The sequence below is a fragment of the Centropristis striata genome, chromosome 19, assembly GCF_030273125.1.
Source record: "Centropristis striata isolate RG_2023a ecotype Rhode Island chromosome 19, C.striata_1.0, whole genome shotgun sequence".
Lineage (NCBI taxonomy): Eukaryota > Metazoa > Chordata > Actinopteri > Perciformes > Serranidae > Centropristis > Centropristis striata.
Genome location: NC_081535.1, coordinates 18839697 through 18857145, shown reverse-complemented (window position 1 = coordinate 18857145; position 17449 = coordinate 18839697). Strand labels below are relative to the sequence as shown.

Genomic DNA, 17449 nt, shown 5'->3' with positions numbered 1-17449 from the left:
AATTCTTTAAATTTGTAGCAATACATTTAAATTTTACTCAGTGTTGTTAATTTTGCTCTCAAACCTATTCTGCTTGGCTGCATAATACAGAAACCCCATTGTACTGTTGGCTTATCTACAGTGAGATGCATTATGTGAATATGTCTGTGTGGACAGAATACATTGAACATTCATGCTTTTATTTTTGTTTACATCAGCAAAGTGGTTCATAATGACATTATTTCGACATATCTGGCTGAGAAAGTAGAGTCATGCTTTCATTTATATGACGGCTCATGACATAATACAAACATGTTAAATTCTGTTCATGTTAATAAGTAAAATGGCTTTTTTTCTTATTTTAGACATTTGTACATATTTTTTTCAATAAAAGTCTGTATGGTGATTTGTTGTTTTACATACAGATTATACAAAAGTACATTGTTCACTTGTTTATATTAGTTCTTAGATACACAAGGAGCTGTGATAGCAGCAGTCCAGCAAAGGCAGCACGGGACTTAAAACTGACCGTCCACTCTCCAGCTCTCTAACCAAACATGATGCAAATCGAGCTTCCTCCTCGATTATGAGATTAGACAGTTGGAGAGTGAGACAGCAGCGACCTGGAGTCCGCAGCACCATCCTCTGATCTAGGGTCAGCTTTAGCCTCTAGCACGCTCTAGCCTCGAGAAGCAACATTCCTCTTATAATTAGCCCTTTTAAATTATACTGGACCTAAGGCAGCAAAGTGATGAGACTCAGCAGTCTCTCAGGGTGCATGAGTCCAGCTGAAACTGACCCTAGATCAGATCCTGGAGCGGACCGACTCCAGATCAGTAAAAGCACAAAGCAAAGGTTACATTCACAGGTTTCCAACCCTCCTCTCTCTCTCACAGCAGTGGTCAGACCCTTTAGTGGGCACGTGCAGTAAAGAGTTCCCACCAGCTCAGTAGATGGATACATGCTAAAAATGGTTCCGGTCTTGCAGAATCTCTAGACCCGAACCTGTATCTGCAAGGTGTGGACACCGCTTTCCTTCCAGATGCAGAATTGATGGACAAGATGGCCTGAAAAAACGTCTTATTATCTGAACAGGCCGGAGGTGTAGCTTCCAAAAATTTCTTCTGGGATGCATGGTCATCGACTGTGTATCCATGCAGGGTATTGGATGAGAATTTGTGTAAGATTAAAGGCTAGAGAGCTGTGCGTTTGGACAGAATAGAGGTGTCCTACTCCACCTCTTGGTTTAGCTTAGTTGGGACTCTCAAAGTGGTTTCCATTTGTTGGGGTCTCCTGCAGGGTTGTGTGTGGGATGTCGGGCTCTTTACGGACATCTTCGCGTGGCTTGAAAAAGTCAGACACGAAAAAGACCTGCAAAACACACAAAAAAAATGAAAGGGATAGTAAAGCTTAATTATTTACATCTTTGCTTTGTTTTAAAAAAGCATCTTTCAAGAGCAATTGGAAATTTAGAGGGAAAGTTTCTAATTTTAGTAACTACGCTCTCTTAAATGAAGTTACATACGAAGATGATTAGCATGACTGTCAATGTCATAGAAAAGTATACCATGAAATTTTAAAACAAAAACACAATTATAGAATGTTCAAAAAAGGTCATACTATAATTTGTAGATTGTTTATAAATGTACCAGTACGTCCAAAATACCCCGATAATTGTACTGTTCTAAAGTGTTTTTAGGCAATAGTGTAGTATTAAATGAGTGTAGTTTGCCTAAAAATGTCATGGCGTAAAAGGGTCTTAGTATATTTTGTTAAAAAAAAAAGTTTAAAAATGGTCAAACTGTGTTTTTGTCCAAAAATGCCTAAAACCCTTTAGAATACTATGTTGATCATAGTAAGAGTATATTCTGTCCAAAAATACCATATGATACTTTGTCCGAAAAACGGGGAAAAAATGGCATACTATAATATGTCAGAAATAGTCAATGTGTAATTTGTTTTTAAAAAAAAAAAAGGCGACATGAAAAGGGGCGTTTAAAGGTGTTTTTTTCAACATCCATTTATAGCTACATGTGGGAGTGGGAGCATGGCTTGTGCACCAAAGGCACTAAAACAGCTTTTCCTTTAAAGTCACATCACTTACCACCAGGATGGCCATGAGGGCTCCCTGCAGGAGTCCAGTCAGCACATCGCTCCAGTGATGTTTATAATCAGACACTCTCGACAGTCCTGTGTACACTGAGGCAGCAATCAAGAAAAACTGGATTGTGGGTCGCAGCAGCCTCGCCCATTCAGCCTGGAGCCGAGCCTGCAGGTAGAGCTGAGGGACGCAAAGGGCACATGGATTATTGGATTGGAGTACTCAATGTTCCTTTCAGACAGGCAGGAAGATGACTCAGTGTCTTTCCAACGAAGACATCCATTGTGACAAGGAACTGGAATAAAAATGTTTTAGGATTTTTGTCCTTCTTAATTGTGTTATTTACTTCCTCTTCAATGTTTCCTGCACACCACATATGGCTTTATCAAACTGACCTTTCATAACCTCGACCTTGGACTCTTTATTCTGACAATCTAATCTGATAATTAAATACCACACCACCTCTGGAGCACGATGAGTTATCATGGAAGAATCTCGTTAGCTGAGCGTCATGTTCCATTGTGGCAGTAACTCAAAAATCCTGTTCGAACTAAAAACAAATTTTCTTTTTTCAAATCAATGGCAAACAAGTTATGTTTCTCTTCCTGCAACAGTTCATGATGCAAACTATCGTCGTGTAATTGTGGGAAGAAAAGGAAAGCACTCCCAGGGTTTGTAAGGTCAGTGTTTAAATGTCAGCTGCTGTTTCTCATACTTCAACGTCCACTTCATGCAGAGGGAGAGGGAGCTTTATGTTGGTGCCAGGACTTTGTCCCTGTGTCTATTTATAGCTGCTGGTGTTGAATGAATCAGCAGCCTATAAAATTTATCAGGGCAGGCAATAAAATCAGCTCTGAACAAACAACAGAGGGTATTCAAAGATGCTGCCGCCGAACAGCGACGATCATAACTGTCATAAAGTAAAGCTCTCAGCTATAATGCTCACTTAACACATTGGATCTTGTTTGTTTAATCTGCACAAAAAAAGTGTAAACGGTTCACATGGTTCCAGTCTTTATGATAAGTTAGGCTAACTGAATTCTGGCTATAAAAACTTGACGGTTCAGGTACTTACAGCCAGGAACAGCATGCAGTACATGGAGAAAGAGGAGTGGCCGGAGTAGAAGGACAGCCTGCAACAGAAAGACAAAAGCATGGCTCAACACTCTGCTATGTGCTTCATTAATTAAAAAAACAAGTTATAAGACACTGACACATCCTGTTAATTAAATATAATTTCCATTGGAACTCCCCGTTATGGGTGGAGTCGATGTTTGCGTGAAGTGACTCCTGATAGTGATGCCGAGTTATGTGAAACAGCCTGCCCTCCGGCCTTAGTCTCTCTCACACACACGCACACACACATTTTGGTTGTTCCCCAGAGGATGAAATATTTCAACTGTATTATCATTGAAGTTCCTCTTTTTCTGGAGAAAATTCTCTACACACACCATTTAAAAAAATCCAACTGGATCCTAGCCTGGCTAACACCAGACTATTCTCAAATGAGGGCTAGTCTGGCAACGAGCAATGTATTTTTCCGTAGAGGAGGTGTGGTTTACGATCCTCCAGAGCCGTTTATTGGGCGCTTAGAATGTCTATCAAAAGCGTCTGTAGGTAGCTCTTAGCCAATCAGATCAGTTATACCAGATGACGTAGTAGAGCAACAGAAATGGATGTTTGTTGTGTGTATGTCTGTGAGAGAGTGTTGCTTGCTGCTTTGCTTCTCCAGTTCTCGCTTTCTGCAAGATTATTTATTTTCACGCTTTATTCCCCCTCATGTCATTCAGCCACACACATCCACTGATTTTATGGGCAATAAACAAGTGCTGCGGGCCTCTCGGCGGCTCCGCTGCCCGCGGTAGCGGGGCTATTAGCCGCTAGCGGCTATTAACTATTAACCGCTAGCGTCGCTAATAGCCGCTAGCGGCACTAATAGCCGCTAGTGACGCTAATAGCCCCGCTACCATAACGCCGGTGATCTCAGCGGAGCCGCCGAGAGACCTTTCGCCTTTCAACTTTCGCTCTAAACTATTTAAAACACCATCTACAGCTAAAGAGAGTTTCGCGTCTGCAGCAGCCATGTTGGATCCGGAAAACTACAAGCTTCCAAGTGCCGAGTAGTACGCGTCATCGTCTTGCCGTCCCTCCCCGCTCTGTGATTGGATCCCTAATACAGGGCTAAGAATCCTTCCTGGTTTCCAGACTCCGCCGCAGTTCGAAATTAAATTCGAGCGCGCAAGGCAGTCTGGGTATACCCAGGCTAACTGGATCCAGCAATTTAGCTGAAATCCATTCTACTCATAACTTTTACTCAAAGTGGGCTCAATAAAGTTGATCTCATCTTCATTGATCAGTTTGTGAAGTTTCAGCTAATGATAGAGGATTTCTTTGTATAAGATATTTAAGCAAAAAGTCTCTGGAATTTGTTACAAGTAATTTTTTGATGGTTTAATTTAAGTTAATCAGTTACTCAAGTAACTGTTTGGCACCAACAGTGTTCATTAGTGGACGATGCATGCGGATCAAACACCTTGGTAAGAAAACCCAACCGGCAAATTAAATAATAATGACGACCTCTATACATCCACTGTGGCATCACGTTAAAACTGCAGGATGGTCAAACCCTGTGAGAGCTCCACTTATTTTATGCATTTGATATTCATCAGGATGAAAATGATCCTTACAAGTAATATTTTTCACCTACAGTTGGGCCAACTTTAACTCTAAAATGCAAACAGACAGCTCAGACGGCAGCCTCCTCTCTCCTAGGAGGTTAAACTAAGCCGAGGTAGAATCAGATTACAGTAAGATGACCCTCAGCAGGCTGCCTGGGCTACTTTCTCGCCTCCTGCTGCTTATTATCTCTATTAATGACTAGCAGGCCACCTCAAATCTAGCTCATAGGAGCTAGAAATACAATGTGGTCTGCCATTTATCTTAAAAACCCTGGATATCTGCCTCGAATCACTGGATCCTTCTTTTGGCCTGCTGATATAGTTCATCTCATTATGCTACATTAAATAATCAAGCTGCAGAGCAGTGATGGGGCTCCAGGAAATATCAACAACGGTGCACCACACCCTGCTAAATGCACAGTAGAAACACTAGAGGAGAGGCATTTAGCTGAGGGAAACTGTTCGAGAGCCAGAAAACATACACTTACTTATAGCCAGAACAACCTACTTTACAATAAAGTAAAGTAGAACTGTATAGAGTAGAAAGTGCCTCTGAGCCTGTTAATAAACCCTTCTTAAAGATGATAAAATCAGGACAGCTGATGTCACTATTTAGGCCTCTGCTTCTATAATTACTGCTGCTCTCTGTAGCCGTGCCTTTTTTCAGAATGAGAAGTGGATATCCTCTCCTCCCTCTATACTTCCTCCTGCTCTGAGCTGATAAGGGATACAGACCTTAAACCAAAACAAGCTTTACATTCCTGTGATATTACTCAAGCCTTCTGGTCTCGTGTAGTGCAAATGGTTCCAACTACATCTCTTAAAGCTAAAAATGACTTACACTTGCATCATCTGTGTGTGATATTCACTAAATTGTTGCACAACTGCACAAGGGAATGCCATAATAGTTCTGCTATTTCCTAGTATTTATTGGTTGTTCAGGGACACATTTAACCTTTGCTCTTTGTACCTACACCACAAGCATATTACAAAACAATGGAGAGCACAGACGTTTAGAGCTTTTTGTCAGATTTTGTTAATCTCTTTAGCAACAAAACAAAAACCCAGACTGCTACACATTTAAATGAGGAGCTAATTTCACAACTCAGTGAGCCAATTCCTTCATTCATTCATTCATTCATTCATTCATCGAGGCCTGCAATTCATTACAAGGCGCATATGGCTTTGTAAGCATTAATCATCACATCTGAATTGTTACTATATATAAATAGTAAATAAATACAATAGTGAGATTCCAAACCATGAAAATATTGAGTTTACAATCATATATGACAAAGAAAGGAATTAAATCTTCACATTTGAGAGGCTGGAACCAGAAATACTGTTAAAAATGACTAAAAGAATTAATGCATTATCATAAAGGATCATAAAGCCGTACATACCTGCCCTCATTGCTCAATCTTTCGTCTCCTTCGCAGCTGAAGTTTTCGATATAAACCCCTGTTGAGCAGTTGATGAGTTTCCAATCAGGTTTGCACACATCGAGGAAGTGCGGCCTGAGCCGGCCAATCGAGTACTTGGCTATGTCGGTGAGAGACTGGCTCATCGCGGCACCAAAGAGGAAGGTACCGACGGCTTTGTAAACACAGGAAACATAGCTGCCGAAAGAGGACTTGGATTTGATGCGCTTTAGGTAAACTGAAAGGCATTCGCCAAAGATCATCTGTAACGGGGGGGAAAGATACAGAGTTAGGTTTGTACAGAGACACAAATAAAAAGAAAACATGCAACTGAAAGGAAACATCAGAGCCTGCAAAAATCTCTAATCTCAACATCACTAACTGGGTCTAAAATAATGAGTTTCATTTTTTTAAAATCAGCTGTTACACCAATTTTGTGTGATAGCATTTAAAAGAAAAGTTTAAGCTTTTGGGATATGCATATTTGCTTTCTTGCCGAGAGTTAGATGAGAAGGACAATACCCTTGTGAAGAGTGTAAGAAAATACTGATTCACTCGACGATCTCAATATCAGGTTTGTGATATTGTTTTGATTCTCAGACACAGTGTATCTGTTTGCAATTAATAGTTTAGGGGCAGGCGGCTATCTCCGTGTCTGAGCATGGAGGACAACCAGGAAGTGCCTTAAGCCTGCAATCTACCGAAAATTCCAGTAGGGGGTGCTAAGTTTGGCTGCAGAAAAAATCTGCCCATTCATTTCAGTGCAAAATTTGAAAACTTCTGACTTGATTTATTACCTCAGAAAAACTTTTCAGGACAACACTATGGTCTCAATCGCTAGTAAAAAAATCATCTTCAAGACAATTTGATGTCAATAGTTCTAATAATGGCCCCATTTAGAAGAAAATAGAAGATAAAGAATCGTATGATTTGGGGCGTGGCTACCTTTGATTGACAGGTCACTGACAAGGCGAACCGTCATCAGGAGAGAAGCAGAGAAATGCATATCCATTGCAACGAGTCAATAAAGGTATATATAACGTTATATAGATAGAAAAGAGGACGTTTACCGATTTGGTCTCATAACTTTGACCCTTTCACACTGTATTTTCACTGTTTATTTGAACGTTGTTCAGCATTTGGTTGGACTAACAGACACTCCAAGGAGTCGCTGCTCAGTTTTCTGAGGTAAGTAACGAACATTTTGTTTTTGTTTTTTGCTAGCCAAAACTAACATCCCAGTTAATGCTCCAATTAATGCTAAGATGAATTAGCAGCGGCTTCTCTCAGTCAGGTTGAGGTGTAGAGAGGCTGTAGTCAGTGTCGTCAGATCCCTCTCGCTCCTCCACAGTCCAAATATGGTCTGCTCCGTGTATCGGAAACAAGATGGCGACGTGTACAGCGCTGAACTCGAGGCTTCCAACGGGCAGTCCACACACCAATGGGTGACATCACGGTGACTACGTCCATTATTTATATACAGTCTATGTTTAGGGGTGACACGATTCAAATTCTAAGGTCAGAATTCAATTAAATGTTTGTTTTGTCCGCACTGACAAAACTGCATATTGTAAGACTATCAAGTCCACAGATCATCGTTTTGATGCCCCGACTGCTGTCATAAATATTTTTAAATTCTTCATTAAAAAAAAGTAGTCAGCTACATGGTATCAAGTGCGATATCATTTTTGGAATGTACCACAATGAAGTCATATGGTCAAATTTTTCTGTTTTGGGTAATTGTAATTGAAAGCTTATTTTGATCAATATCTGATTTAGAATTGAACTGACACCCCTAATTTACAGACAGATTGAACAAAAAGTGATTATGTTGAAGATTACTGGGACATTGATAAATGCAACTGTTATTGCATAAATAAGTAAGTAAGTTTGTTGTTTTAAACTCTATATTTTATGTATGTGGTGGTGGGTTCTTTATGCTATGGCAGTTTTTCTAAATTTAAATTTCGAGGTGTAAAGTTTTTTCAAACATGTAGGTCAACAGGTGCGTATGAGAAGACCTGAGGTTGACAATTTTGAACAACAAACTCCCGCACACACTGTCCTCTCCACAGCACCGAAATGTCAATATTGAATTTCTCTCTCAAGTTAAGAGGACAGTGTGCAGGAGTTGTGTGCTCTAAAATTAGATTAAAAAGAAATAATCACAATATATAATTTTGCTAAGGCTCCCCTAAACAGCCTACCAGCATCTCTTCAGTTTTTGTACAGATTACAGAAACAAAGATACAACATTTGAATTAATAAGCTTTAGGTAGGTTAGCTGGTAGGCAGATTTATTAACCTTTAAACAGAGCTAAGCTAATCATTCCCTGGCTGTAGCATCATATTTAACTTGAAGATATGAGAGTGATGATGGATCTTCTAATCCAAAGCGCGGCAAGAAAACAAATCTTATTTCCCAAAATGTTGAACTATTCCTTTAAATACAATCTCCATATCAAAACTCTCCCCTGACAAACAGATGGTAGTCAATGTTGAAAATGTAATAGTTACAGGATGATGTCCACTTAAAATAATACATTGTTTCTTGGGTTTAAGAGTTTAAATAATTAGATCTCATAGTAAAAGGACGTACGTGTTCATTCTTTATGACGCATCACAAGATTGACTCATGAATTCCTGCCGTGTTTCATTCGCATGTGAAGGTGCTTGTTTTGTAACAGAAAAATGCCCAGAGGGCTTACATTCATCTCACATGAAAAAGCTGTTGATAGGCACTTATTGTCATCGCCCTGCTGTTTTTAAAAATCTTTTAAAAAAGAAAAGAAATGAAGAACTCCTGGTCTCTAAAGATTAAAGTTGTCTGTTTTTTGAAGAGCTAATTTAACCTCATTCACTGCAGCTAAAGTTTTTTGTGAAATGGAAAGTTTTTAAATTCTTTTGTAAGATAAAACCTGCTGCGTAGAGGTGTTTTTGTAAAACTCTTAAAAGTAAAAGAATATTTTCGCTGTTTATGTACTGAAGTGCCGTCACATTTTTTCAGTCCCATTCGGCATCAACTGACCGAGGTCACTGCCTGTGAAGAGTTTCACATCTGTCACATTTACTCTCTTTCTACATCGGCTGCTGAATTTGAGGGCTGTTGAATTTCAAAATAAAGGTTTGCCTCAGGATTTCTGTTTCATCCTCAAAAGTAACAGCTTTTCCACAACATGCAGTTAGCATTTTAACTAAAGGTTAATAGTAGTGGTGGCTATGGCAAGCAATTAAAAACTCACATACATTATTACAGAATAATGTATTTAGCAGCAAACATGCATCAAGAGAAAAGTGTATAAAGCAGTCAGAAGAAGTAAAATACGGGTACAAAGGAGAATCGTGAGCAGAAAACAAACCAGGTGGACTTACAGTGAGTATTGTGACAGGAATCATGACACCTCCCAACAACTGAGGGGAAATTGTGTCTTCTTTATAGGGGTACTTGATTGTATCATCATTACAGAAAAAGCCTCGGTGAAAAGTTTTGTCTTGCACTTCGAGTATTAGAAATGGGAGTCCAGCTAGCAGGGAAGCAATGAGAGAAAAAACAAAAGAAAAAAATACTAATTACAAGAACATGTCAGTGCACCTCGGACTATTTGGGAAAGTCCTCGCCAACTTTCTGAAACTTTAGCATGCAAATATTAGTGGTTAAAAGTGTTGGCACGGCAAAGACAGTTGATAAGGAGTTAATGTTAAGAGAAAAGTCAAACATAAGAGCACAAATGTGACATTTCTGAAGGTTATTGAGCCCAGAGAGTGAGACGTCAGGAATTGTGTTTCTAGATGGGCTTCAGTTCTTATGGTTGAACTCCTGGCAACGAACCCACAGCGAGTGACAGGAAACTGGAGCCTCACCTGTCCGTTACATTCACTTCCTCTCAATACACACATTCACATTCACTTCCTCTCAATACTTCTTCTTTATATCACTTAATAACGACTCTCATAATTCCACATATTCTCTCCCACCCTCCTTTGGCAGACACTGAACTGAGTTGTTAAATATTAGACGACAATAAAAGTATTACACATTGGTGTCGTTATGACTCATGTTAGATTAAAGACGGCAGACAAAAGATGGAAGAGATACATCACTGATACCACAAAGAACAAACAGAAAGCAGAAGCACACACACACACACACACACACACGACAGCAGCATCACGTTCTCTCATCTGTCTTTCTCAGAAAAACAATCGCTCGCTTCCAGAAGAGCATTCCAGCTATTTTAAGGAGCAGAGAGACGCAGCACGCAGCCTGCACAGCTGCTGCACGACAGGGATAAAAAGTTCACCCGAAAGATAAACATTTAACTAAATCATATTCTTTAAGAGGGCTATCATTTTAACCAGCTTTTTTTTGCTTTCGTGTTTTTTTATGGATACATGAGTTATCTATCCATTTAATACTTTGTTTAACGTATTATGTGGTTATGAGCGAGAACCGTTTTTGTCATTCTTTATGTTGAATTGAATTAGAAATTATAGATATAGCTAAATTAATCTTTGGTTTAGAGTTTGTGTGTTTGGCTGGTTCAAATGTTTAGGGGTTGGATTGTTCATTAGAAATAATAATTGACCGGCAGGATGATTAAAATCACCATAAACTTGTTTTAAGTGGACATCCTCCTTTGCTTTTGATACACACCTGTTACAGTTGATGTTTGTGAATGCCTCATAATGTCACAGGCTTCACACTAGCATGAGACACAGTGGCAGAACTAACTAAATTAAACATCCTGTGCATATCTGGTTTCAATAGCAGGTAGCTGTGCCATTGTTAAAAGCTAATGAATAATTATCTCAAATTTAGGCTCTGGAAATGTGTTTTTAAATGTGTATCGGTCCCAACATAGCTTTTTCACAGCAAATATTTTTGACTTGCCATTGCAGGAAAAGCACAATTATAGTTAACAATAATAATGGCTGCTTTCCATGTAGGTGTGCCAATTAACCTGCTTGGATCACACAGCCAAAGCCCTGGCACACCTTGGAATGCATTATAGTTATTGGTTACACCTGCGGTTGACAAGTCAACATATTTGCCATTAAAAAGGTCGGGGAGTGTTTCCTACTTACACAGCTAATGGGCAGGGTGAAGCCCACAGTGTAGAGCACTGTGGAGGTGACTGTGCTGTGGTGAAAAGGGTACTTGATGCTCTCGTCGTTACAGAAAAAGCCCCTCTGATAAGGGCGGATCTTACCCAGGTTAAAGGCTGCCAGAGGCAGACCCCCTGTGGACGAAGAGAGCGGGAGGAGTTACCACTGGGGGAGGTGAGAGGAAAATGCACCGCAGAGAAAGTGATGAAACAAAGTGTTTTTCAGGTTTTCAAATCTGTCAGATAAAAGTTAATTTTTGACATTAGAGGATGATCGTTAGCGTCATCACAAACTGCAAAAGTGCAAAAATATGAGTCAAATTAAATCTAAGTGACAGAAATGAGGACCCCAAAAATGTGCAGTTAAAGGATACGGCTGTCTTTATTATATATTCTCCTATTTACACAAAATTCAATGAAAAGACCAAATCATTAATGTGTCTGTCTTTCAATAGCATGCTGCAGGAATTAGTCCTGAAACCAGGAATTTTATTTGCATTTTTGCACTTGGCTGAAACATGCTTAAAGATTTTCATGTTTTATTCTATGGCATAAAATATGTCAGAAAATACTCAACTGCCAACAAGTGCCTCACTGACACAACAGAAGTGGTCATGGACATTAGGGTCGGGCCTTTAATTTTTTTGTCAAAATCAAGTTCGAACAAATCCAAAGTAAAAGAGAATTTGTTTGAAACTAAGAGAAGTTTTTCAGGTAGGCCAATACAGACGTACAGTAAGACTGAACTTTACTGAAGATGTAAATATTTAAAAAACAGATATAAGATATATTTTAATTTTATTGTGATTTCCTTAACCTGTTGTGCACTAATAGTACTCAAAATAGTAAATAGTGCATTTATTTGGTAAATTTTCAGCCATGAATTTGGTTCCGTATTGAGCATGTACAGTACAATGACATGACATGAAGGTTGGATCAACTCATCGCTGTTTTTTGTAATGAAACATGCCAGCCAGTGCAAAAGTGCAGCTAATTTCTTTTTTTTAAAATAGTATTTGGATGACAATTGCACATAAAAATAAGCTACATCCAGCTACACAGACAAGACATGTTAGAATGATGTAGACTTTTCACAGTATTTGTTGACAATGAGAAAAATATGCCAGTCACATCCTTTAACCCTGGGCTTCAAAATGTGCATTACTGTGCTCAGTCAGATACTCTGCAACATTATGCATCGTCACACTTGACAGCAGCGACTTCACACCAAAACATGTTATCTTTGTGCAGTTTTTCAGTTGGGAGGACTAAGGCTAAGCACTCCCTGCAGTTAAATATCATAAAGATAATAGATTATGGTAATAGGTGAGGACAGGTCAAAGTCTGAATGTACGGTGATGTCATATCTATGGTTGCTTGGACTGTTCTGCCCATTGTGTAGCAGGGAAAATACATTTTTTGTCTACTCAAGCACAAGAAAAAACAAACAGTAATGCACATAATTGAGCCACATCCACAGAACACATGAAGATACATAAACATTTTATAAACTACCCTTTAATTCAGTCTGGTAACTCTGTTCTGTCTGCCATTTTTGCAGCTGTTGACACCGTCAGCTGTGCCATCCTAACTTGATCGGCTACAACAGCTGGAAATGCCAGAGAGTCGGGGGCAACGTCAGGACCCTCAAGTCACTTTATGACTGCAGCAAAGCAGCCGTGTTACACTTTAACTTGTTCTCATACTGTGCAACTAAAACACTTCCCAACACAAACACACTGACAGAGAAAAATGTGAATAGTTTAACATAAATACATGAAGAGACATTGGCTGCCTGCTCAGTAACTGTGTTAAATAACAAATTAAATCAGCTGTGTAAGCAAACCTCTTTCTGTTCTGTTCTGTTCTGACGTTTATCAAGCAAAGAAGGCCAACCTTGCTACATGTATGTGCATGTTTAATCACTTGCAGCCAGGCATGACTCTGTGAAAAACACTCAGTTGGGAAAGAGACTACTGCAGACATTTATTTGTAATCTAATAGTTTGGTAATAACATTGTTATTGCACCAGCTTGTTACTGCACCAAACTGTGTAATATAAAGGATTTCTGTAGCCTCCGATGTTTACAAAACTAACAATATTTGAATATATTTAAAACATGTCTGGAGGGGATATTTATCACATCAAACAAGCAAATAAGTAATGTTAACATATACTGTGCAGTGCAAGGGAAGACACTACTGTATGAGTCATGGTGTGTATGACGTATCAATCATTCATAATAAGATTTTAAAAGCATTTAAGCCTCCACTGCAAAACTGAAACTTTACAGCCCTTTGAGCATCTACAGAATGGTTTAAGGTCACTTTCAGACGGGGAAAAACTAAGAAAATTCAATCTATGTGTCAACACACTTTCAGATAATGTTTAACATTTGAAACAGATGTAAGAACTACTGGAACAATGAATTCAGTTTCAGGCCTGATGAGTATACAGTAGGTGCTCTCCCATGTAACGAATTTAGACCGTCTGAGGGGGAAATGTGGTTACATGAACCAGGAAACTTAGCTGATTGCTTTAAAACATTAGCCTGTGAGATAGGCATGCCATTTATATCCATCGTTTCAAAGTAACGTGTTGAATCAATGTTAGAAATGCCACATGTTTGGTTTCAATTAGTAAAAATCTGTTTATAGACATGCATATATATAGATTTAAAATTTGACTATGGCCAAAATACAGTGACTAGAGCTTTCAACGATGGAAAATAGGGCTACATGATTTGGAAAATAATATCTAATTGCAAATTAACTGTGAGGCCAAAATACATGTATGAGGCTTCATTTGAAAGCTAACACTTTGTAGTTTCTGCAGTGTGTAGCATGTGGCTAAAATACAACTGCAACTTCATCTGCTCAAAAAATCAAGGTCTAACCTAGATCTATCTACCCATTCCCACTGACTGATGCTTGGTAAATTTTACTTGCTCAAATCTAAATTTGTTAAATCATCCCCCTGTTTAAAAGTTTTTCTACATTATTGCAGTCTCTGGAGCTTGTACCACTAAAAACAATTATGATACATTATATTATGTTCATTTGCTGTCCAGGTTTGTTGTTTTGTGTTTCTTTTTTGTGGTTTTCTTGTGGTTCTTCAATTGTGTTATTGCCTGCTCTTATAACTCTTAATAGTTACTTTAAAAAAACAACAAACAGCATTATAACTAACCATTAGATGCCTATGAGCATCTGAAACAGCTGAAAAGACGTTAGAGGTTGCACTAATTTGCACAAAATGGAAACAAAAGAACTAAAGAACAATAGGCAAAAACACTAAAGCAACTTTAATCCCACTTTTTTACCCAGTCTGATACTTGGTAAATTTCATAAACACAACTCTAAATTTGCTAAATCATCCCCCAAGTTTTTCTACATTAATGCAGTCTCATTAAAGCTACCATACATTATTATAACCAATTATTTGGTGATCTGTCTAGCAATTGGCATAATTTGCCATATCTCTTTTTCTTTTTATATTTATCTATCATGTGGTTATTGCCTGGCTGCCGATTTTTTAGAACCCTTTAAAAAAACAGCATTAATATTAACCATTAGATCCCTGGGAGCATCTGAAACAACTGAAAAGGCGTTAAGAGGTTGCACATATTTACATAAAATTGAAACAAAAAAGGTAAAAAACACTATAGCAACTAAAGGCTGCATATCGTCACCCTGTTAAAATAATCACCTAACTAATTTTTTCAAGTTCTGCAGGAAACACAAAAATTTCACCAAAAGTGTAACATGACATTTATTGATCATTTCACTCAAAAAGGATGTAACAAAGGATGGCTATTGGCATAATAATAACACTGTGTGTAAAGTATGTAACTTAAGAGAAATAAATGACTTAAATGACGCAATTTTTTGAACATGCCTTTGTGACTCAAGCAAGATATGGTAACACTTTATTTTGAAGGTGTCTACATAAGAGTCACACTAGCCTGTCAGAAACATGACATGACAAGTATCATGAGCATTAATGCTACTTCAAAGTGTCATTAATGTTCATGACACATCCCATGTCATGTTTATGACACACTCATGTCACTCTTATATCAAAATGTCATGTCACACTTTCAAAATAAAGTGTTACCATATCTTGCTTAAGTCACAAAGGCATGTTAAAAAAAATTAAATAATAAATAAATAAAAATAATAATTCCGCTTAAGTCACACACTTGACATAGGCCATTGTCTTAAAGGGGTAAAATCACATGAGCTGATCAACTGAAGATGTAGGCGATTTTACCATAGGTGGCCGGCGTCATGAGGAGATGATTTCTTTTATTTTAACAGTGTGACGAAATATTTATTTTGTACAAATGTTTAAGTCAAGTTATCATTAAAGGTTAAAATAAAAACAGTAAATAACACTCGCGTGCAGCTGAACATTCACCACTCCCTTCACGTGACGGCAGCCGTTAAATATCCCAACTGTAGGATTATATCAGAGCACAAATCGGCTTAAAACAACAATAGCGACAACAAACAGTGTAAAACACATTAAAGTACATACCTAGGATGAGACAGGCTAAGTCGAGCAGGATAAAGGGGATTCCTCTGGTCTCGAACATGTTTGCTCTTGTCTGTCTCGGACTCGACTCCCTGGTTCGTCCTGTGCTGTAATAAACACCAGGGGGATGGATGCCCCTCCTTGGTACGTCGCTGCTGCTGCTGCGGTTGTTTCCGATCGAGGGGAAGATCAGAAACCGGTAGTAAACGATGTTAAAACACAATAAAGCGTCGACGCCCTCGTACGGAACCGACAGACCGCCCGGGTCGCGGCAGGACGGCACATATCAGGAGGTTAGCTTCGTGGTGTTGTTGTTGTTGTTGTTGTTGTTTGTGGGCGGTGAAATACTGCAGCTGAGCCCATAACTCCACACCACTGTCATGGTGGGTTTTTAAAAAGCTGGTAATAAATAAATAAAAACTAACTTCTTCGGTTCATCTGGACGGACACCTGCCCCCACTGTTGAGGTGTTTAACCATCGGAGCACGAGCCGTTTGGCGGATACGGAAAGAGCCGAGTGCGACCTCGGCGGCAGGGCCTGCTGCTACATTCAGGTGCCGGCACAAATATCGGAAAATACGAAGTTTAACCTCATTTGAGCGCTGATTTAGATGTTTTTTCTTTGTATGTCTTGTTTATATACTGAATGCCTGTATTTCCTTCACGTTTTTTTTCTGTTTTTGTGAGTGATGCATCTCCTTTTGATATTAATTTTTTTAATCAGTTTTATCTAGTTTTTAGTCTTGTCTTTAATTAATTGCATTATATTGTTATCATTACTATTCTTGTTTTGTCTTTTTATCCGACTTGTAATCTAGTTTTTATTTCACTTGGCTTTAATTACTATAATTACTATAATTACTTTTTGTTTTGTTTTTTAAAATTCAAAGTCACATGGAGGACTTTGCTGTTGCAGCCTAAATGCAAATTTGAGACTTAGAATACACAAAAGAATCCCAAATATTATTTTACAAATTAGCTCCAAAAGCAATTACTAAAAAAGTATTTGGAGTAGAGCTATAGGATTTAGCAAGGTCCCATTCATTTAATTAAAGTAAGTTTAGTAAGTAAGTAAGCACTGAATGACTCAATGGGAATGACAAAAATGCACTTGTTAGCTTACTCCTTAAGGTTATTTATCCAACAAGAAATGTAATGTAATGTAATAATGTTCACATACACTGAACTGTCTGTACAGTAATATTTAATTATATGTGATGGTCAAACTTACCATGACATGTGCACTTCAGGGTCAAAGAGGTCAGCAGGTCAGCAGCAGGCATCACAACTGACACTGTTATTAGCTCACTGACGCCATCTGGTGCTGTGGAGGTTCAGTTACACTACTCAAGAAATGTTCTGGCAAATGTGATAAATAAAACACATATTAGTCCAAAAACTTGAGTATTATATAAGTATATATATATGAGATGAGTGTGATTGCGTGTCTATATATATATATATATATATATATATATGTGTATATATATATATATATATATATATATATATATATATGTATGTATATGTATATATATATATATATATATATATATATATATATACACACACACACACACACACACACACACACACTCAGTCACCAGTTAATTAGATACACAAAAACA

At 38.3% G+C, this 17449-nt stretch overlaps 1 protein-coding gene across 2 annotated transcripts; it reads right to left on the bottom strand.

Moving 5' to 3' along the window:
- Positions 1-58: 58 nt before the first annotated feature.
- plpp1a (phospholipid phosphatase 1a) lies at positions 59-17047 on the bottom strand. Of its 2 annotated transcripts, none has more exons than XM_059357274.1 (6): positions 15825-17045; positions 11265-11419; positions 6162-6442; positions 3156-3213; positions 2084-2260; positions 59-1350 (listed from the first exon to the last, which is right to left on the bottom strand). In XM_059357274.1, the coding sequence occupies exons 1-6, from the start codon at positions 15880-15882 to the stop codon at positions 1231-1233; spliced, it is 849 nt and encodes a 282-aa protein (XP_059213257.1). In that variant the 5' UTR covers positions 15883-17045; the 3' UTR covers positions 59-1230. The 2 variants fall into 2 exon arrangements, with proteins under 2 accessions (XP_059213257.1, XP_059213258.1); XM_059357275.1 differs by lacking the exon at positions 11265-11419 and adding an exon at positions 9552-9703 and having other exon boundaries at positions 197-1350; positions 15825-17047.
- Between the last annotated feature and the right edge of the window lie 402 nt (positions 17048-17449).

Bases quoted from the DNA above. Each gene is read 5' to 3' on its own strand.
- plpp1a (XM_059357274.1), bottom strand. From the start codon at position 15,882: ATGTTCGAGACCAGAGGAATCCCCTTTATCCTGCTCGACTTAGCCTGT. The intron at 2,261-3,155 runs GTAAGTACCTGA...TGCGTCCCTCAG, and splicing joins ACTGCATGCTGTTCCTGGCT to CTCTACCTGCAGGCTCGGCT. The intron at 1,351-2,083 runs GTAAGTGATGTG...TGTGTTTTGCAG, and splicing joins CCCTCATGGCCATCCTGGTG to GTCTTTTTCGTGTCTGACTT.